The 23,599-nt window shown below is 37.5% G+C and overlaps 1 protein-coding gene across 9 annotated transcripts in view; it reads right to left on the reverse strand.

The window, feature by feature from the left end:
* ANK2 (ankyrin 2) overlaps positions 1-18,088 on the reverse strand; it is a 273,390-nt gene extending 255,302 nt beyond the window's left edge. For 5 of the 9 annotated variants that reach the window (XM_047855605.1, XM_047855604.1, XM_047855603.1 and 2 more), the window contains exon 1: positions 17,903-18,086. In XM_047855605.1, coding sequence (XP_047711561.1) covers positions 17,903-18,031 — 129 coding nt within the window. In that variant the 5' untranslated portion in view covers positions 18,032-18,086. Of the gene's footprint in view, positions 1-17,902 lie in introns of all 9 variants that reach the window. The other 4 variants (XM_047855600.1, XM_047855602.1, XM_047855598.1 and 1 more) reach the window with 2 other exon arrangements.
* Between the last annotated feature and the right edge of the window lie 5,511 nt (positions 18,089-23,599).

Consider the following 23,599-nt stretch of genomic DNA (forward strand, 5'->3'; position numbering starts at 1 on the left):
TCTGTGTTATCTCATTCTTTTTTATTGAGGATGATGGGTTATCCATAGATCCCTGCCCTTACAGTCACAACTAATCCTCTGCACAGACCTCACTTCTTTTTGGCCATGACCTTCTCTGACATTGCTTCTTACCTATGACACTCAATTCTTTCTCCTTCTCTCCACTGTTTCTCTTTATTTATTCATATATACCTTTCCTTCTAACATGTTTTGCTTTCAACACAAACACTAACCTCTGTAGACAACAACCAATAATATAACAAATTCATAGCAAAATACCTTACAGTTATCAGCCTATAGCAAGTAGTCATAGAAAAGACATGCGTTTCCTACTTTTGTTCATGATAAACAACCAATTCAAGGGGGCAGGTGGAACTCCCCAATTTTTCCACTGTTAGATATCAGTAATTTAGATGTATGTTAACTGCAATAAAGGCGCATCTTGAAGAAAGGAGCACCATAAAAATTTTAAATCTTGCCTTCTTTTTTATGACATTCTAATGTTTACAATTAGAACTTCCAGGGGCACCTGGGTATCTCAGTCAGTTAAGCATCTAACTCTTATTTTTGGCTCAGGTCATGATCTCACGGTTCATGGAAATCAATTTAAGCCCCTCCCCACGTCAGGCTCTGCACTGACAGTGTGGAGCCTGCTTGGGATTTTCTCTCTCTCCTTCTCTGTCTGCCCATCTCCTACTCTCCCTCTCTAAAAATAAATGTACAAACATTAAAAAAATAAAAATAAACAAAGTAAGGATTCCCAGCTTCTAAATCCCTAAGGCAATAACATTTATTTCTGACTTCATATTTTGATAATTCATTAAACTTTATGGCAAGATTCTACCCAAATTTTGTCAAATTTTACTAACCACATAGGTCATGTTATATTTGGTTGATCAAGAAGTATGTCACGACAACTTAATTTTATACTAAATTCTTCCAAAAAAAGAATCATCAATAAGAGTGAAAGTAGCTTCCATTAACCACTGACATTTTAAAATGTCAATTTTACTGAAATATGTTGTTTCTATTTTGGTAACATTCAATTTTAGCTGCTTTGGGGAACAAACGTTAAAAATGATCTCTGATAAGGTATTACTTTCTCTTTGTCTTATAATCTGATACGGTTCAGTTTATTAATATCCCACACTAACATAATGGAAGATGGCTCTTTCTATGTTATAAAGGTATCATACAGACCCCTGATCTCATTGTTCAGCAGAGCAGAAATGGCATTTAAAGCTCTTTATGTGCTATGTTTTGTCTCTGTAGCCAATAGTACCTCAGTAGTCTTCCTTGTCCAGTTTGCTATATATTTATGTCCTTGGGCTTTTTCCGCAGTCCAGTGAAAAAAATTAACTTTCAGGAAATTTTAGACCTTCCTCTGCAGTTTGATAAACAGACTTCATATTAACCATTTGAATTTTGGATCTGTGAAACTGACTTCATCTGTCCCCCACTCTTCTAAGAGATTCCTGTTGAAAACATCAAGGACTTAGATATCTTCGTTGATACTATTTTGATTGTTAGAGATACAGGTATTACAGATGGTTTGAGTACTTGATAGTTCTAACCATTCTGTCCTGCTTCTTTGCATTTCTTATCATTAAAGACCTTTTTGTTATATAAACCACATTACAACTCTTAAGAGGCTCTCCCTATCCAGTTTTCTTTGTTCCTTGATATGTCAGAAATATTTTTATTTATCTTAGTGACACATGATCCCATCTTTGATCATAGTCTGCTGGGCCCAGTGTCTGCAGCTAGATCTATTCTAAAGCCAGATCCCAAAAGCCCTCATGGGCCGAGTCTGGTTGAGACACGACTACCATACCTCACGATATACTTGCAAAGTACAACGCTGCTCTGTGGAATGATTCTATACTTTAAATTTCAATACTGTTTAACTTACAAAATTTGTTTTCAATTTCACATGCTTATGAAAAGGATCCATCCCTTTGATAAAGCTTGTTAAAATGATCAATCCCTGAAGTACATTTGAGTACCTACTATAGTAAAACTACAACACTGTAACTTCAATTTATTGAAAACTCAGAGGAAAAAAGAGCAGAGAGAGATAAAACACATATAAAAGTAAAACTTTGAGAAACATAGATATATTTGTATACACATGCACATGTACACATGTACATACACATCATACCTTAAGAACAACGGAATTCCAACCATAGATGTTCTCAAATAAGAACCTACTTTGAAATGAGTTAATTAGGAAAAAAAAAAACTCTAATCAAGTTGTATCAGAGTTTAGGGTCTGATAGTTTTGACATTTCAGGATAGTATTCTATTTTTTCTTTTATATGGTAGAGACATTTTCCTAGTCAACTTTGTTACTCTGTTAGGTCAAATTCTTGACCTTATTTACTCCATGGCATTCAATGATACTTGAGCTCAAAGAGGAAAGAGAAGGGAAAAAAAGAAAAAGCCTTTGAACCCTTAAAGCTTTTGTCTATACATTCCACTCTTGTATCTTGCCCGGATGTGTTTTTATCCCTGAATCGTCCATGAAAATGCATGTGGTTTCACACAGAGAAAAACTGCTTCTTTAGGATATGTGGAATCACAGAGATCCCATTTAACTCCACTGTGCTTTAGTGTGCAGGACTGTTAGAAGGTTTTAAAGTCAGTTACGATATACTGTTTGTTGTAACCGAAGTGTCTTTGGTGGCGTGCTCTACATACAGGTTTGTCTCCACTTGAGAGTCTGGAAACTAACCTGACGTGGGCACAACCACGTACCCAGCCTTTAACGTCTAAATGAGCACCACACTTCAATTCCTTGTGTTTTAGTCCTTTTGGATTACAATGACATGCATGCCTTTTAGCAGCTTTCAAATGGGAGAAACCTATATATATCAGAGGAGGGGTCCTTCAAAAGTTTTATAAATCAATGGAGCACTGATACATCTTAGAAAGAATGGAACCTAGATTTCAGCAATGTAACTTATATCTAGATAACCTATGTACTTGAGTCACTGGCCTGTAGGCACCTCATCCCAGGAGCTTGAGTGACATTCATCAAAACAAAGCAGGAAGAGAATAAGGAAAGTTCCGGAGTTTAGCCCTGCTTTAGGGCAGCTAAACATGCCAATAATATGTACTGAGTGTGAACAAGAATCAAGGTTAGGAGAGAAACAGTGCAAATAGGTTATTGAGAGGGTCGTGACAGCTTGCTGTGGTAGATTTCATGTACTCCAGAGGAATGTTTCAAGTCCCACAAAGGTGAGAAAATTTGTATTGAAAATAGTAAAGTTAATAGTTTATAAAACAATTAAAAGGGTGTTTAATAGTTTTTAAACATTAGTGTGACTTTAAGATGGAAACACAGGGAATTAACATTTAAATATTACTTGTACCAAAGAAGATGAAAAATATTTCTCCAGGGGCACCTGGGTGGCTCGGTCAGTTAAGTGTCTGACTCTCACTTTGGCTCAGGTCATGATCTCACGGTTTGTGAGTTCCGGCACTGCATCAGGCTCTGTGCTGACAGCTCAGAGCCTGCTTGGGATTCTCTCTCTCTACCTCTCTCTCTCTGCTCCTCCCCCATTCACTCTGTCTCAGTCTCTCACAAAATAAATAAATAAATTTAAATTTTTTTTAATTAAAAAATACATTTCAGAAAAATTTTTGTCCCCTCTTTTGTAACGTCTTGAATTTCCTTGTTAATATATGTGACTGAGAATAGTTGATCACAAAATGTTAAAAGCTCTGATTATGTTTCATTCTGTAATATGTGCTCATGCTTGATACAATCTCCAACTTACCCAAATAACCTTGTCCTCTGGGTTTCATTCAGAACACTAACCTATGACAAATTTGAGTTCAGGACACAAAAATAGTAATTTGATGTTTATTTTATTTATTTATTTTTTATTTTAGAGAGAGAGAGAGAGAGAACACCAGCAGGGGAGAGGGGCAGAGGGAGAGAGAGAGAATCTCAAGCAGGCTCCATGCTCAGTGCAGAGTCTAATATAGGGCTCAATTCCATGACCTTGGGATCATGATGTGAGCTGAAATCAAGAGTCGGATGCTCACCCAATGTTTATAGCAACACTATCGACAATAGCCAAAGTATGGAAAGAGCCCAAATGTCCATCAATGGGTTAATGGATATAGAAGATGTGGTGTGTATATATATATATGTACATATATGTACATATATGTACATATATGTATATACACACACACCATGGAGTATTACTCGGCAATCAAAAAGAATGAAATCTTGCCATTTGCAGCTACATGGATGGAACTAGAGGGTATTATGCTAAGTGACATTAGTCAGTCAGAGAAAGACAAATATCATATAACTTCACTCATATGAGGACTTTAAGACACAGAACAGATGAACACAAGGGAAGGGAAGCAAAAATAATATAAAAATAGGGAGGGGGATAAAACATAAGAGACTCATAAATATGGAGAACAAACTGAGGGTTACTGGAGGGGTTGTGGGAGAGGGGATGGGCTAAATGGGTAAGAGGCATTAAGGAATCTACCCCTGAAATAATTGTTGCACTATATGCTAACTGATATGGATGTAAAGTAAAAAAAAAAAAAAAGTGATTCAGGCCATTAATGAATAAAAATATCATATTATTTATCTGGATTTCATGGTATGTGGTATTTATTACTTTTAAAATGTGTAATTCATTGTGATTCTTTTTCTCATTATAAATAAATACTTTCGTAACTAAAAAGAAAAAAAAAGAGTCGGATGCTCGACCAACTGTGCCACCTAGGTGCCCCAATAATTCGATGTTTAGAATCAGTGCGTATTTGCTGTGTCTAAGGCAATGTGACATGATATAAGAAGAAAATCAGTGCTCATTATGGGCACAGCAAGCTGGTCAAATACTGTGACACCAGGTAGGATATTATTTTCATCTCATGTATTAAAACTTCCAAGTACATAGGCTTAGAAAAAGAACCTAAAATCCTCCTAAGGTAAACACATTTAGGTAAAGAGAACATGTATGTAACATTAATAGAAGTACTTGTGTTTTCTCTGATCGGTGGTCAAGTGCTCTATAGTACTTAAAATATATGCTCAACTTACAGTATCATTATACACTTGGTTATAACTAAGAATTTAGTGTCAAGAGGGAACCAACATTACATATCTAAATATTTTACCAAGCTCAATTAAGATAAGCAAGTGAATTACTAAAGGCAGAGAAAACAGAAGGAAAAATTTTATTGAGTTTGGCCATGCAGTAGCAAAGTTAATTAAAATGAGAAATGGAGTGCACTTTTCAAAGAGACCAGGGAGTGATTCATTAGTTGTGAGAATATTATCTGTATATGGAGAGCAGCGGCCTGCTCATGAAAATTATTAGAGAATCAAGTTTTGTAAATAAAAGAGAAAGTTAATTCTCATGGCCAAAGTGAAAAGGATAACTCAGTCATGCATTATCACCACTGCAATAGAAGCAGCACATCGCACAGATTCCCGTACAGACTCATGGTGTGTCAGTTTCAAAAAAGAGGCAGACGGGGCACCTGGGTGGCTTGCTTAGTCAGTTGAGAGGCTGACTTCAACTCAGGTCATGATCTCCCTGTTCCTGAGTTCCAGCCCCACACTGGGCTCTCTGCTATCAGTGCAGAGCCTGCTTCAGATGGCCTGTCCCCGTCTTTCCCTGCCCCTCCCCCACTGGTGCTCACTTGCTCTCAAAAATAAACATTAAAACAAAAAAAAAGAAGAAGCAGAGAAGTAAGATGATTATCTGAGTTACTCAAACTAAATAAAATGAAATCTTCCAGACTGGTAAGAAGATGAAAAGTGCTCAACAAATGTCAGTTGCCAATGTTATTCTATACATTATGTATATAATATCACCAGTAAATAAATAAATTAAAAAAACTTCTACCCATTACCAGAAAAACAGTCTTTAAATAACCATCTTACCCAGAAAGAATTCAGGAATAAAATGGACTGCATCAGTCCATTTTAAAAGCACTGCATTTAAAAGCACTGCATCAGTGCTGACATCAGCCATGTCAAGAGTGCCATGTTCAATATAAGCAGACATGTGATTCGTAAAAACCAAGTGCAGCTATTTGGAAAAAAAAAACAATCATAAACAAAATACTATGCTGGTAATTTGGTTATATCATTCAATACTATCCAGAAGTTCTTTACATGTGCCATTTCCTTAAATATTAATTGATGTAGGGGCAGCTGGGTGGCTCAGTCAGTTAAGCATCTGACTTCTGCTCAGGTCATGATCTCATGGTATGTGAGTTCAAGCCCCGCATTGGGCTCTGTGCTAATAGCTCAGAGCCTGGAGCCGTCTTCGGATTCTGTTTTCCTCTCTCTCTGCCCCTCCCCCACTCATGCTGTCTCTCTCTCTCTCATAAATCAATAAACTTAAAAATAAAGAAAATATTAATTTATGTAAAAACCTGCAAAAGTATATTTAAAAAACAAAAAATTCTGTTTTGCATTTATAATTTCATTATGTCTTTAAAATAAATCATTAATAAATATCAACACAATTTCTTTTTCTGAATGTATCTGGGAGTTCAAGAGAGAGCAAAAGCTGTTCTAAACTCCACAAGGTAACTGTGTCTCTTAAATTCCTCCTTCTGTGATGCCTTAGACACAGTCAGCTAATTCTTACTGAATTCTGTAGTTAAAAACAATTCACTATGGAACTTTTGATAGTTTGAACTATCAAATAGGCTAAACTGCTGACCTTTGTATTATTTATAATTTACATGATTTCTTACAAATGTGTTAAGTGGAATTCTACTAGAAGAAAAAGCTTTCCCTTCTTGCTTACTTATTTATTCATTTATTCAATTATTTATTTCTGGTAGTACGAACTCATAGGGATTTATTCTGTGAGTTATAATTCCTTATTTCCATTATTTATTTTGTTGCTCCAATTTCTCTATAGCCGGTCACTGGAAGCTCCTGCAAGTTGACATGCCCCATCACTTTTTGAACACTTCCTTACTTGAATCAGCCATTTGCCCAAGAAGTCCTGGTTCCTTCCATTGGAAAATGGCATTTAGAAAAAATCTGGGCTACATATGCTCATTGCTACCGAGGCATCATTGCTGCCAGGGGCTCTCAGGGGACAGAGCACGTTACACTGATGCTCACATGAACATTTTTAATCCTTTCAGTGGCAAGTATATTTCCTTTGCTCTTCCTGCATAAAAAGCAAGTAAATCTAGTAATATAATAAGGAATAATATCATGTGCATAGTGAATTCAAAACATTGTTTCATTTTAGTCCTTACACCTCCTCTATGATATATATGTTGTTAATTATTAGAGTTAACTATTACTAACCCAGATTTACAGAAAAGCAAACCAATTTAAGGATCAGATTACCAGAATGTGGTAGAGCTATGCAGTACACTTACTCTACATTTTACAACTTCTCCCATTATACCAAATCAGAAAGATAGATAACATTTCTATTTTTTGGCCTTTTATATAAAAATTTCCTGCATTTAAATATGACAGAGATCATCTTGACAACATTTCAAATTAACCATGTATAAAGTAAGGTATTTTTATTTTCCCCCTGAATTTCACTTGAAATTTTTCTTTTCTGCCAATGACACCAGCACCTTTCAAATATCATTGAAAGGTATAATCTGTGGAGCCTGATGTGGGGCTCGATCCCACAACTCTGGGATCGTGACTTGAGCCGAAATCAAGAGCCAGATGCTCAACTGACTGAGCCGCCCAGGTGCCCCTGAAATATTTAATCTTAAGTCATGCTTATTCACCTCTCTTTTTTTCACTATTCCCACTTGGGTGCTAATATCCATGCTGTTTCCCTCTCCACTGATTTTTCCCGTGCAAATCTTCTAATCCAGGTCTGTTCATCCCTCTTAGATTACTTTACAGTCTCCTGGATGACCTCCATTTCCTCCCCCATAATCTTACATTATCATACAACCTTCCATAGTTTCTTTTTTTTCCTCTTTCTTTCTTTCTTTCTTCCTTTCTTTCTTCCTCTTTTTCTTTTTTCTTTTTTTCTTTTTTTCTTTATTGAGTTCAGTTACCTCTTCCTTGCCCTGAAGTCTCTCCTGTGTGGTCAGCATTATTTCCAAGTATTTACCAACTCCTACCCAACCCTGCCACTCTGGTCATGTCATGCCAGGCCCTTCATCAGCTCCTATGTGTGTCCTCTGAGATGTTCCCTCTGCTTAAGCCAAACTTGACTGTCTTCCCAAGGCCCAGCTTGAAATCCACAACTTCTATAAACATAAAAAAGGTATAACACTTAAGCTAGCACTGTCCTCTACTTTTTCCCCATTGACATTAACCTTAAATACCTATCTAACAGAGAAATTTCTTGAGAAAAAATTTTTAACTCAATCAAAATCTTGACCACTCTTAAAATTTATCTCATGGTAGTTATTTAATAATTCTTTGATCCAAAGAAGTGAAATATCCTGAATTATATTACATGTATTGTACATATCAAATTCACATTGAAAATAGGGAAGATGATTGATGGTACATGAAGCATGATCGTTTTTTTTTAATCCAGCACAAGAAGGAAGAGAAACAAACAAGCATAATTTGAAAGAGCTTCTGGAGGGGTGCCTGGTTGGCTAAGCTGGTGGAACATGCAGTTCTTGATCTCAGGGTTGTGAGTTTGAGCCCCATGTTGGTGTAGAGATTACTTAAATAAATAAACTGAAAGAAAGAAAGAAAGAAAGAAAGAAAGAAAGAAAGAAAGAGAAAGAGAAAAAGAAAAAAAAGAAAAAGAAGGAGAAAGAAAGAAAGAAAGAAAGAAAGAAAGAAAGAAAGAAAGAGAAAGAGAGGGAGAAAGAAAGAGATTCTGGTTGACTTTAAGTGTAAAATGCAATCAAAACTAGAAAGTATAATTATCTGAGCTTCCTGATTAATCAAGTTTTATAGAATTTTAAAGACCACTGGAGTGACTAAATTGTTTCATGAGCTCTTATACAACTTACTAGGGAATACATAACCCAGAAGGATCTTGTAGGAAGGCTAATTGCAGTGACTAAAGTGAAATGCGTCTCAGTTATCAAGCTTCCTTCGATGGCAAAATATTTCTGATACTAGCTTGTCACCAATTCTTCTTCTATCTTTCCAGTGTTGTTTTCTAGCACAAAAGCCAGAAGTTCTGAAATATTTTTTTGTGTTAAATGACTGAGTATGACTAGTTTATGTTATACCAAAGGCCCTTATCCAATTCGATAAAGTGTTTGTACTCAGAGAATTGGCATCTGCCACTTGGTCCTTTGTCATCTGCCTTCTCCCCAGTAAGGACAACTTGTGCTTGCACAGATGTCTTTTTTTCTCCCCCCCACCCACACCCAGTCTTTGGTTCCTGTCCCTCGGAGCCCACACTGAAGCCCCATGTTTTGAAGGTGACCACCCTGAACAAAAGCTCCTCATTTCCTAAGTGACCTCTCTTCTCAAAGGAGTTACTGTTTCCAGGTAACCTGTTCCACTTACACTTTATTGGTTTCAGTTGTTTCAGGATGTGACATGGTTTAATTAAGCATTCTGGCCCAGTTTGAGGCAGGAACCATAAATAAGGAGGAAGTTTATACTCGTACTCCTGGAACGACTCAGGCAACGTCTTATTTTCACTGAGCTGGACAGTTGAATGGTTTGTGAGTTGCTAGGGTAGAAGTGTTCATCATAGCGTCCTGCCGTTCAAAGACAGCTATTCTGCCTACTATTATATCTTTGTAAAATGATTTAAAACACCATGATAATATTTCTCTGTAGATTTATAATTCATGGTATTATCAGCATACGGATGATCTAAGGGAACCGCAGTAAACTTCTTTCTGAGAAATGACTCAAATCAGTATCCAAAATACTGTATCCAACCACACAGATCCATAAGAATGCTTCATTTTATATATCTTGCCTTAAGAGCTTCCATAAAATTTCAAGTACCACAACAGAAACTATTCCCTTCTATTATTTCTTCTGCCAGATAAGAATTTACTGACACAAGACTTCTTAAAGAAAAATTGCATAATATATACAAGATAAACAATCTCCAACCCAACTTAATAGCCCAAATAACATATTATTCTTGTTATGTGTCAAAGTGCCTATTACCCCGGGCTTGTCTGAGAACCCCTTGGATTAAGGCACTGTGCCTTGGATGTAGTATCAACTCAAGAAAATTTCTATTAAATAAAGAAAACCTTGGAGATTCCACTGAACTATCTCAATCATTTATAAAAATGAAAAGAGGGAAAGACACAGTTAAAACTGTACAGTCATACAGGAACAGAAAGAATTCTAACAGATCTCAGGTCCTCGTCATTTTATAGATGTGGAAACTAAGGTCAGATCAGTTGTTTACCCAACGTCACAGTCAGTAGATAGAATTAAACGCAGGTCTCCTAAATCTGCTTTTATGGAGCTTTTAGAAGCATCCGATAATTTTGTATAAATATCACTTATTAAGTTAGTAAACACCTTTCTGCTGTGTTGTGTATTCTCTGTAGCTGTGACGTCTATTCTTACATTTCACATCCACTTCTAATTGTGCTTAACATCTTGAAAGTATTGACAGCTACAGTTGATTTCAAAGGCAAAAGTAATATTTTATCTCTATATTAATAATAAAGCTAAAGTAGATTCTTAGAGTCCATGTTTGTAATATTAACATTATTTTTAAAATATTTAACCTTGAGATTTAATAGCTCCCCTGAAAGTCAGGCATTTGGGAAAACTGCCATTACTCGCATAGAGCTACATAAAGAGAGAGGTCACTGTCAGTCTAGATTTCAGCCTTGTTTTACAGACAAGGACTATAAACAAGTGAGTTAAAATTGGTAATGAACAGGTCTTCATGCAAAATATATAAAAATCCAAGAAATACATATTCATATAAAATTATTAATGTGAAATAACACTATCACTCCCAATCAAATGGGGACTAGGTTGATACGTTTATAATAATTGTTGCACCCTGGTACTTCTCTTCTTTAATACAAGATACATGGTTTTCTATCGAGGTGTTCCCCATTACATAAGCAGCATAGTAATGATACAGAGTTAAAGGAACATCTCTAGAGAAAGGCCAGGTTGAATTCACAGTGAAGTTCTAAGGGGAAAGAAAAAGGGTTTTTTTCCTGGCAAGCTACTAAAAAAGTGAGGGAAAATGGAAGGAGTCATTCCAACTATACACGCTAAAAAGTCCTTTCCTGAATTCTGTACACACTGGTGGGGAAATCCATTTCTGGCTGTCCTGGCAGCTGCGGTGAACTGGGAAGAGAGTGAGAAAGTCAAATATTCACGTGAAAAAGAAACATACAACAAACAAACAAAAAACCCTGGCACTAAGAAGTTAATGAATTAGAAACATTAAAAGGAAATATCTAAAGAATAATATATAATAAATATATATAAGGATTATATATATAATAAAGATACAGAAAATCTATCAAAGTCAGGTACAAGAAACAAAAAGTAGTTGTTGACTTGCATCAGGAGCTCCAGAAGTGTTGACATCTCTAAAGGTCTGAGGACACCAAGACTGCTAAGTTACCCATGAAATCCCCGGGACATTTACTTGAGTGTATTCAAAACAGCAAAATCTATTTAAGACATCACTTTTAAATCACATTTGAATGGCTTTCCTTCAAAACCCTAACTTACATAACTGTCTGATTTTCTTTGAGCTTGGTTAACATAGAACTCAGAAAAACACAAGCCTCATTCCTGAAGGTTACTCCATTAGGGCAGAGATGGTCATACAGACCGTGAAGCTTTACAGCTTATCTCCTAAACATTTGGTTCCTCCTCTCTATGCCCAGAATTAATTGGTTATTATAGAGACCACTTAGTCTCATTAAACTTTCAAAAGGTTGCCAGAGTGCCTCCTATTGACACAGGAAATTTTTTCTCTGTAGCAGTTTAGTGTCATACTGATGATTAAAAGTAGATCTCTTATTGTTCCAAATTCAAAGATGGGACAGAGTAAGAGTTGGGGTGAGAGGGGATGGCAGAGGGAATATGAATATTTATTCCAGTGGCTTTCAATTCTGGTAGGAATCACCAGGAGAACTTAAAAAATATATAGATTACAGTCCCCTTTCCTTCCCAATCTACCCCAGGATTCTGACTTCTTATTATCGGGATAAAGTCAAATCATTCTGATGAGATTTTCCACAATACTGTACACATTTAAAATCAGAAGTCACTTCTGTGGGAAAAAGGGTCACACTTAAATACTGATGATTCCACTAGCAATTTATGTAGAACTCCAAAATTTGGGAAGTGCCTTCTTTGTAGTGTCACTGAAAAAAAAAAAGGTGTATTCTTTGTGAGGAAGAAATTATTTTGAGAAATATGAATGAAAAAGTGTGACTCATGTAAAATATAAACACTAAAAGATTATTAAATATGATGTGAGTAGACTTAACCTCCTTATATTATCACTGACCCCTGCAGTACTTCTATAAAGTATTTTCAGTGTTCTTTATGATGTCAAAATGTGCTATAAATATCATTATGGATAAATGAGGTAACTAATAAAATTAAAACTTCCGTAATAAAGAACACCAGTGAATTAATCCTGGTTTTGTTCAAGATAAAAACATTTATATGTTTTTAGGTTCCAAAACAAATTAAACTCACTCATAGTAGCTTTTCTACATTGATTTTGTCTTTTTACAGTCTTCTTAAAAACTTATCTCAAGCCATATAATTGGGACTATTTTTGCCACAATCCCACGAATTTGACAGCTGTAACCCTAAGCTAGTAGTCACCCACTCAATGGTTGAAAGAGGTTCTTTATAAGTAAAAATTAATAAAAACTCAGACTTACAGTACTGGCAAAGAATACCATTAATGGTGCAAGTCACTTATATAAAGATAATTGTTCTAGCCAAGATAGGGTTTATGAATTGAACTACAAAAGGGGATAGAAGGAATGTTAAAGAAGAAGAAAATGGGGTTTAAAAAAATCATGATTCCATAGAAACCTCCGCATGTAAGTAGATATACCTGAACATATTTATTCAGACTCAAATGGGAAATCAACAACGAAACTTTTGAGTTTTTACTTATAAGTAGACATTAGGACATAGGAAGAGCAAATGTCCAGGTAAAGCTCAAGAAATCACCAACCTACCTTATGTTAGTGTGGTTTCTGTAAGTACTGACATATTGATGAAGGGGTTATAAGAAGTTATATAAAGACAATTTGATGTAAGTCCTAAAAAGTGTTATTGGCATTTACCACATTTGAAAAGATCTAGCATGTAATAAATACAAAGGATCACACTATCATGTTGTCATTGTATTTTTCATCACATTATGTTTGGTTTAGTGCCTGGAAATCTTTTTGTACTTGGTTCTTGGCTAAGTATTGTTGCTGTCAGTGTTGGTCTTGACTTTGGAATCATGCTGCTGAGTGTCTGAGCAGAACACTGAAGGATAGAAAGAATGATTGGGCTGTCCACCTTCCTCCTACACCATAGGGTTCACCTACAGACCACCAGAAAAAGGCCACAGTCAGCCATTATCTATTGTGTTTCTTTACAAACTCATTCTTATAACACAATAAAAAAGTTACAGAACATATTCATCTCCACAATTGCAAATAAAACATTCTTCCATTTTAATAAAGTACACTAATTAATAACTTTAGAAAGTCTCCATCTCTCCATGTCTCCTTACAACTGGATGATAAGTCCATTATATATACTCAATACGTATTCTCATTGTCATCAACTTAATAACCATGTGGACAAGAATATGGGGGGTGGGGGGGAGTGTCAGTGAGGGTTCCCAAAGGTTATCCTAAAAACAGTGAGCCTTGTTCCCTTCAAGATAAAAATTATATATAGAAAAAATAAAAGCAAATAACTGATCAGAACCTTTTCCTATGAAATTCAATTTAAAAGACTTGGAAAAAAGTTTGCTTTCATTTTCTATGTAAATCCCCTGCAAAATCACCTTCCTGTGTCAGCTTGCGAATGTGAATATACAAATACATTTTGAAGTCCTGATACAATTGTAACAAAGAGTGATAATATATCATAGTCTATCCTTGACTGCAACTGCTATATTTAAGGAGCAAATGTTAACTTTTAATAAGTTGATTTTCCAAGAAATCTCATGGAATATTTTGAAGCAATTATGATAGCATCACAAACTTAAATACATAGTTTCTTCTCAAACATGTCATTTAACTTCTTACAGGAACTAAAATCCCTTTCAGTGTAGGGAGGTATTCTGAAGATGAAGCAATTGAAGCATTGACAGATTAAATTATTTACTTATTCCCTACATTCAGTGTATGTACAAGACCAAGGAATCATCACCTCTTTTTCCCAATGAACTTTGGAGCCTGGATTCAAATCCCAACTCTGCCACATAATAGCTGCATATGATACAGCAGTTTCCATGAGTCTGAGTCTCAGTTTCCTTATTTGCAAAATGGAGAGAATAATCCCTAATGTGTAGACCTGTCTCTTGATTAAACAGTACAATGTATATAAAGTGCCAGATACAGGGCCATATTGGTACTCAATATTATTATCACATAATTTATACAGAAAACATGAACTCTGGCTTTTTGAATAGTACAAACTAAAATAATAAAGGAAGAACTTCTTAAACATCACAATGCTAAGCACTAGTCATACAGATTGCCTTTTATGACATACGATTCCAGCGAATGTTGTAGACACTATAATGGATTAGAGAATGGCCTGTCCATGCTGAGAAATGGAAAACATATCTACTATTTGAAAATAACTGGTAATCATAAATTTAAATAAGAAGGGTTATTTAAGTATATGCTTTTTCCAAGGATGGAATTGTTTTGTTTTGTTTTTTACAGATTCTCTGAAATTATGTTTTTCCAAATTAAAAAAAAAAGTGATTGTGGAGAGAATATTATACTCAAAATCACTTCCTACAACTAAATCTTACAAGTCTGTGAGAAATCATTCCTTTTGGCATCCTTCTCAAGTCTAATGTCTCAGGTTCTAGTGTAGAAATAAGACATGTGGACTTACAAAGAAATGACTTCAGTTCATATAAGGTAGTAATTAGTATAGGAATATCCTCTTATTCCTGTAAAAACCTAGAATATCAGTGTACCATTTGGGGCAAAAAATGTTTGTTTGCTTCAACTAATCTTAATCTTGGTCCCTTTGCTTAAAGGTAAGCTTTATTCTAGGTCTATCATAGTATGACAACATATACTATATATATTTAGTATATGCTATATTTAAATATTAGCTATCCAGACTCAAAGATGACTGAACATTTTATTCCGAGATAAATTCTGCTTATACTGAGGTTGAAACTAGATCCCCTACTATACAAATTAGTCATTAAAAAAAAAAAAAACATACCACTGACAACTTAGTAGAAGCCTTATAGCCAAGCATGCAATGTGTTTCAAGTTTACAATAATTAAAACTTACTTAAAATGTTTTACAGAGTATAAAACAATAATGCAAAGATTCTTTTAATCAACAGCAAGTTTACAAAAATCTTAAAATGAGATCCAAATATGAAGCTGCCTAATTGATTTAATACTCAATCATTTTTACTTCAGTAAAAATCTTTTCAACACCAGCTTATTTTTTTTGAGCTCCATAGCTGGCTATTACCTGAATTGGGGCAGGTCTCATCTGAATTTTGCAAATAAGCAAGTTCTTTCACAAGATACTTTACAAATGGATATTTAAGTGATATAATCACCACTACTACTGATGCATTTCTTTATGGTTATAAAAAGGCAACAGCAAATAAAGTATAATAAGTTTTAGGTTACTTTCCGGAGATGGTGTTCCAGAGTACCACTAATAGGCAACTATCCTTTTTTCATTTCTTTATGAACTACTATTCTACATACCTTAAATAATAATAATGAGGTACACTTTTTTATCTTAAACCAAATTATAGAACTGGCTCAAGTAGTTATGGGGGGGGGGCGTTGAAAATAAATCTAAAACACCTAAAAATGTCAGTCACTCTTCTAAGCTAGCATTTGTTATGCTGTGTAAAAACTCAAGCATCTGCAGTAGAAAAGGGAAGAGGTCCAGAAGGTATGTTAAAAAAAAAAAAAAAAAGAACAAGAACAAATAATAGCTATGCGATTATTCCCCCAATTTTCCTTGGTTCTAGCTTAATGATATTATCTGGATGTGAAGATCAGATAATGCTGTCATAAGACTGCATGATTAACCATCGATCTTGCCACGGTGCTGGATTCAAGCTAAAGCAATGCAGCATCAAAACAATGGAGATTCTCAACAACTATTGGCACCTTTCCATTTTAATGATGTAGTCGTTCCATTTCAAGAACGGATTGAAAAGGGGAAAAGTGAACTAGATGCAGAAACAAGCCACAGCGAGACCAAGAAATGTTCTAGGTGTATGCGTGGTACTCTAGCTAAGCAAAGTTACTAGGTCACAACTGGATGCTGAACAGTCCTGGCCAAGAAGCAATATACTATGTTTTGGAGAATATAAGATAAAAAAGATACGATCACAGGAAATTGTTTTATGTAATAATGTTCCATTTAGAGGATTAGAAGCAGAACTGTGGTAACTGTCAAGAAGTAAGCCAGCTCCCACAAAAATGGCCAAGGTATTATAAAAAAGAATTACGGCATCCTTGAAACAAGGCCTTCTAAAGGTCAGACAAGCAATACTAAAGTTTTCTCCCAGAAGGAAAAACGAGAATATGCTTCTAATTTTATTTAATTATGTTGCCTAATAATAGTTACTTCCACTAACTAGTGGTGAAACAAGTAGTAAAAGTGAAATGGGACGAATCCCTACATAGTAAGATCTTAATTCAATGTGGGTCCTCACGTGTCTTTCCGAAAATTAGGCAAAGATAGCATCCTCAAAATGGAAAGGTAAACATACCTATTAATGAAGAGGGGTGGGGGAAGCACTGAACATATGGATTATTGAGCATCTGATCTGCAGTGTACCCCCAACCACCGAGTTATGTTTAACAACAGCTTGTGTACCAACCACTATTTTTATGCTTTGCTAATGTAATATGGTGTTTATCACATTCTGAAATTATTCAGTGACCTACTTTGTTAATTAAGGCATTTACAGAGATCTTCTTCCCTTATAGAACCAGACCACTGACTAAATGAACACTTCCCTTCCGCCCAGGTGTAAGATTATTTCTATTGTAACGAAAAAAATAATGTTTCAAAAGACAGAAAGAGAGAACTCTCTAGTTTAATGTATAGGGAATCCGCATTTCTTCCTGTTATTTAACCTTGGTCTTTTCACCTAATTGCTACAGCCAGGAGAGAAAATCATAAGATTACTGATGGAAACCAGAAAATAAATGAATTAAAATTTTAAAGATGCAAGGACACAGCTCACTGCACCAATATTCTTAGTGCAGTTTCACATAGAACAGTGTGCACCTCCGGAAGGGGAAAGAAAAAGGAGTAAATAAAACCTGAGGCTTATTCCTACCAGCAATCTACATAACACATATCGTCAGTGAGAAGGCGCTGTGCTGAAGGTCTAGTAAGTAGAGATGAGGAACAAGAAGAGAAAAATACTCTACCCTGCTAACCATCAATCAGCCCTTTCCTTCTCCTAAGACAAGTGTTGGGAGTTACTTGGAGGCATAAAGCACCTGGCTCTGAGATTGAGTACACATAACTGAGAAAAACAGAGAAAAACGAAGTGCGGTTTGGCTTGGTTGAAGCGAAGGAAATTTGCCCTGCTCAGGCATCTCCTCCCAATGCAGCAAATTTGGACATGAGCTATAGGCTGCAAACTGAGCTTGGGAATGGTGCAGGGGAATGATGGAGGGAAGGGAAGATGAAGTTGCCGGCTCTGAGGACGGAGGGTTTCTACACGTAGCCTAAGAGGCAAAGGGTTAAAGGGATGCTCCTCGTTACCTTTCTTTTCCGTTCCATACGTTCCCTGGGGATTTTCCGTTGTCTTTTCCTCTCTCTCTCAAGGTTTTTTTCTTTTTCATCCAGTTCAGCCTCTCGAACTTTTTTAATAGAAGCAGCAGCGTGAGCCATTTTGCAGAGAAAATCAGCAGAAGCAGTTTCGGCGGCTCAGTTTCCACTCCCCAGCAAGCCAGGTGATTTTAGAGCTAGATGGAGATACGGTTTTCCCCACCAGGGCAATGGCTGGCGGCCAGAGCACTCACAAAATAATCCACTCCACCCCCGAGCTAGGTCATAATCTTGCTCCAGCCTCTGCAGCACCCATAATTCACCAGAACGTACCAAGGTCCCAGGCCAAGCCCCCCAGCAGCACACACCTGCACACACGCGGGCATAGGTGTGCACCCACACTGGGAAATGGTCCCAGGGGAAGGCGGAGCACTAGACTTGGAGCTCTTCAGCAGTTGGGTGGCCGCAAGTGCAGGCAAGCATCCTACTAGTTGAAAAAGCCTTCCTTAGACACACATCACCAATTGGAACAGTCTTTGGGGACTCCTCCAGACAGTCTGTGTCTTCCGACTGGAGCCAGGAAGAGGCCACCTCTGTGGAACTGCTAGGGGGTGGGTAGTTTATTGCCGCTTCCAACCACACCTCTATGCAGGGTGAGAAGAAAATGGTGCAGTCTCACTAAATGACTCGCTGCCGCTGCGGGTGCTGCTGCTGCTGCTGCTGCTGTTGCTACGGCAGTTCTGCTGTAGCACATGACATGAATTCCTGCCTTTTAAATCTCAGCCCTTCCCTTCTCCAAGGTTCCTTTCCAGAAAAGAATCAACGCTGCCGTTTGGGGAGAAGACGGGCACAGTTGGAGTTACTTGCCACCGCTATGGCAATACCCGGGTGAGCGCGTCCGGGAAGGGCTGGGAGTAGCCCAGTCCTCACTGTGTCATTTACAGCCCCACGTGAGGCTGCATTAGGGAGCTGCATTAAGCCGGAATCGAAAGGAGCTGTCAGTGAGCACACAGCATAATCTGGGCTCAGCCACGTTACCCTGGGAGAAAAAGTGGGCCCTCCAAAGAGGGGGAGGAAGGCAGAGGCAAAAGGGAGAGAGGGGGTAGGAACACCTAAAACCACTCTCCATCATTCTAAGGGGCATACAGGTACTCATTGTTAAATTACCAAAGTCTTCTGTTAAACACCAAATAAACATTAAGCCATGTGATGAAGTAAAGAGGGTTTAACATTCCTAGATGTTGCTGTTAATGTACCCGAAAGGGAGACGCATTTAATGAAAGGATACAACTCAGTAATCAGGATGAACCCAGCACTTAACCTCGTCCAAAAGCCAAAGGAGAAAATAATTGCCACTGTATGGGCCAGCATGCATGGTTCAGAGGTCAGTGAACTTCTAGCCAGCACTATTAGTTTCTTATGTGCGGGACGCACAACCCTCCCTGACTTAAACAGCTGAGAATTAATCTCCTAAAAAAAAAAAAAAAAAAAAAAAGTAGCAGCTTATCAAGTCCCTCCTCTGGAAAATCTTGTACATATTTACAAGGAAACACACATAGACATTTAGGCCTCCTGGGAAGATAATATGTGGACTTGGGGAGGATTCCTATATGTTCTTAACCAGGTGAATCATCGCCTGCCACTTGATATAACATAATTGAAACATTTTCTTCCCTGAGGTACTTCAAGATAATCAGTGGTGATGGTGTCAAAACAGTCATTAGGAATGAAGGTGGTTCAGGGAAAGCGGTAAGACTGGAGCACAGGGTGTTCTTAACACCATCTGGCATTTTTTCTTCTTCTAAATACTTTTTTAAAAATGTTTACAACCAAGCTACTCTTTTTTGGATCATGGATGTCCTTTTAACTTAATAACATGTGTCCCAACAAAAATGTGGCTGAGCCACAGCCATACAGTGGTTTTCCCGTTAGTGAGAAGGACTTTTTTGGGCTTCCTCTGGGACAATGCCCTTCCCTAGTCCCTTTAGAACCTGTTCATAGTGTTTCACAACATATTCTTCCCTTTGTAGCTCTCCCAAAGGAAGGTGGAAAATCACAAGCACAGCTAGAGAAGAAAGTGAGGAGTTACTGTTATAAAAAAACAAAAATAAAAACAAAAAACAAAACAAAGCAAAAAAACCCAAAAACCCATGTTTATTTCATTAGCCTTTAATGAGCTCAATAGCCCTACTTGTACATTGGACAGTATCAATTGGATTCTGCTGTTTTCTAATGCCAGGAAAATTATACACTTTTAAAACTTCAATCTGATAACAACAACAACAACACATTCTTAGACATGGTTAACATGATTCTCAAGATCCTCAAGATTCTCTCCCTTTTTCTTTTTTTTTTAATAATTTATTTTTTCAGTAAACTCTATGCCCAACTCAAGCTCACGACCCTGAGATCAAGAGTCGCATGTTCTACCGACGAAGCCAGTCAGGTGTCCCTCTGTCCCCTCTTTCTACAAGGCTTGAGAGCTGTTTCATTACTTTGTTTCATGAAGAAAAGATAATGAATCAGATGTTAGTTTGTCAGGTGTTAGTTTAACATAAATATTTCACTACGATTGCCAAATCTTTAAAAAGAGTAATTACCCTACTTTGCTTACATATTCTCATAATGTCTTTAGATGCGATGCAGAGAAGGAAAGTCACTATGTTTTTCTAGTTGAGGACACTAGAAGGCGAATAACATGTTCCAGATAGTTTTCCCAGGACAGTTTACAATGGCAGGGGGACCAGGTTTCAGCACTCATAAATCAGCCTATCTCAGGAGAAGGAACCCACTCAAAAAGCCCCACTGCAGGCTCTACTACTCAAATCACAAAACAGGAAATCTCAGACTGGGATGAATATTTTTAAATAAAATGAACTGGTCACAAGTCCTTTTTTTTTTTTTTTAGCGTGCAATCTTTTATTTTTATCTCCCCCAATCATAGAACATACTGCTTCCTGGTGAGACGGATGGCAACACAGAACCCTTTTTGGAGCACCAGGCACATGAGGCATCCCTACGCAGTGATAATGTTGTCTCTCTACAACTGACTTATTCAATAGTAAGCTGTTGAGAAAAAGATTTTTTTTAAAAAAACCATACCTTCTTGTATATTTGTGTTGTTCAGACTTTCCTATGATTTCTACTTGAATGGGAAAAAAATCAGTGCCAGTCTTTCTGAGGAAAGAGAGCAGGGCACACTCACCAGCTGACCTCTGCACAGACAGGGCACCAGGTTCCAGTCCCAGGAGCTCCCAGCCATTTAAAGGATACACGCACCACATTAAAGGCGTCTTCCCATCAAGCTTCCAGCAGAGATATAATACTGGCTGAATTTTAAACTTGTAACAAAAGCCGTTTCCTTCCACAAAGCATCTTGGCCATCAATGGGATAAGCTTGTGTCTGCCTTCAAAGTAAGGAACACACTGTCGTTTACATTTAAACTTGAGAGCCAGCCTAGATAGATTGCCCTTCAGAGAGGACATACTTCATTTTAAAGGCAGGAGAGAAAATGGCCATTTGCTGTCCTCAGTGTCCAGCACTCCATTGATCAGAATCCAAAGAAAATCCTCTGCAGACCTCAGGCTTCAGTCAGGGCATGGCTCAATAACAACTGAGCTAGCCATATGCAACTTAATCCCCCTTCTCTCTCCCAGTCTCACCCAGGAGAAGGAGCAATGCAATTAAACAGCATATCTTGTCACTCTACCACAAATGGAGTGTGGGTGGTAAGTGGGAAAAGAAGCAGATGCACCACAAAGACGGCTAAAGCATCACCTAATCAGGAAGGAAAAAAAAAAAAAAAGCAAAGGTTCTGCTCACTTGAGCTGGGAGCCAAGAGTTCATTCTGCTTAAGTGCAATGGTGTTTGTATTTGAGGCTTCACATGTGTTCTGAGACTCCCGAATGGTCCGCGTAAGATAATGCAGACTGAACGAATAGTAGCATTCATCCATCCGCCTCCCCACTTTGTTTTACCCAGAGCCAAATCCAAAAGCCAATTTGATAACACGAAATTAAGAGAGCAGAGCTTGCTAATAATCCTAGATCCTACTTCCCGTTCCTAACAGTTTCTGTAAGGAGATGATTTGATTGAAATGAGACTATCGAAATGGTATAGTTCTTTTGCTTCTGCCTGAGGAACCCCAGTTCCAAGTCAAAATAAGTGGTGTCTAGAGTTAAAGACAAGGAAGCAGGAGCCTAAAGACCCCTATCCTCCAGCCTCCTAACCGAGCTCATTAACATTTTTGATGTTTCACAGAAACTTTCCAGCTAATAACAATGGTAAGTACACAAGGAGTGAAAAGCTTCCCTCTGGGGATCCCTTTACATAAAGAAGATAAAGCCACAAAAGTGTAGGTCACAAATAGTTAGCATTTTGTCACCACCCTAGGCTGTGGCTCTATAACCACTCTGAGGATGGTCAGGGGATGACCCACAGCAGCCACATCCTCGATGAGCAGAGGGAAGGGAAAGGTACAGGGAAAGGAAAATCAAAAACTGTTCCCAAGGAAAAGAGAGACACAGCCTATCTCCCTGTGCCGCCCACCCAACCTCCATCCCCAACTCCATTCATTCATCCCCAAAGTGCAAACCCAGATGAACAAAGATGAATGTGCGTTAGCCTAGGTTGTGTAAATTGGAGGCAGCCTGTGTAAACGGGGCTGGGATTTGCTCATTGTGAAAACTCTTCTGACAGAAAATCCCTTCACCGAGGCTTCTTAATCAAATTTACTTTCTCTGTGCTCACTTGGACGGGAAATAAAGAAATAAGTTCATTCAGGAATTCGAAAAGCCTCACAAGGCTAAAATCTTTCTTCCTCTTAGTTTGCTATATGTTATCTTAGACTGAAAGCCTGGGAATTTATATTTGCCTTTTAAATATTCTTTGTTTAAATTGAAAACTTTCTCACTGTCATCCCATTACTGCACAGCACCTATCTCTGATGCTATCTTTTTATCAACTACAGTTACTGAGGGCCTAATCTGAGTCAGTCAAGAAGCATTGGGGATCCACCAGTGAAAATGATAAAGTCATAAAAATCCAGCTGTTATAAGTGAATTATTTGCAGACCTCCGGCAACATCTCAGTCACTGTGTTCAATCTACAGTGATTACAACTACCAATATTCAGATCTCGAATAGAAAGCTGCTTCACAATTTTCAAATGCTTGGTTTCAAGTTTCAGATTATTTCTACATATCTTCAAATATCTTCTCAGGACTATTCTCTTCTCATAAATGGACTTTTATTCTGGAAAAAAAAAAAAAAACAGACCAATCCTGGATCAGGAAGCCACATAGTCCTTTAGGGATTGACTTAAATTGAGTTAAATTCTAACTCCTGCTGACAATTTGCTGTTGTGGTTTAAAACACATATAACCTGCCATTTGGGTTTGTAACAACTCCCCATAAAAATTCTGCGCATATTTCTTGGTCCTTTTATTTTGGTCAAATAAAAAGCACTAAATTGTGGTTAAGATGTGAAAATGCGGGGTGCCTGGGTGGCTCAGTCGGCTGGGCGTCAGACTTCGGCTCAGGTCATGATCTCACGGTTCATGAGTTCAAGCCCCGCATTGGGCTCCATGCTGACAGCTGGGAGCCTGCCTCGGATTCTGTGTCTCCCTCTCTCTCTGCCCCTCCCCTGCTCATGCTCTCTCTCTCAAAGATAAATAAACATTAAAAAAAAAT

Source organism: Prionailurus viverrinus, chromosome B1 (genome assembly GCF_022837055.1).
Source record: "Prionailurus viverrinus isolate Anna chromosome B1, UM_Priviv_1.0, whole genome shotgun sequence".
NCBI classification, from domain to species: Eukaryota; Metazoa; Chordata; class Mammalia; order Carnivora; family Felidae; genus Prionailurus; species Prionailurus viverrinus.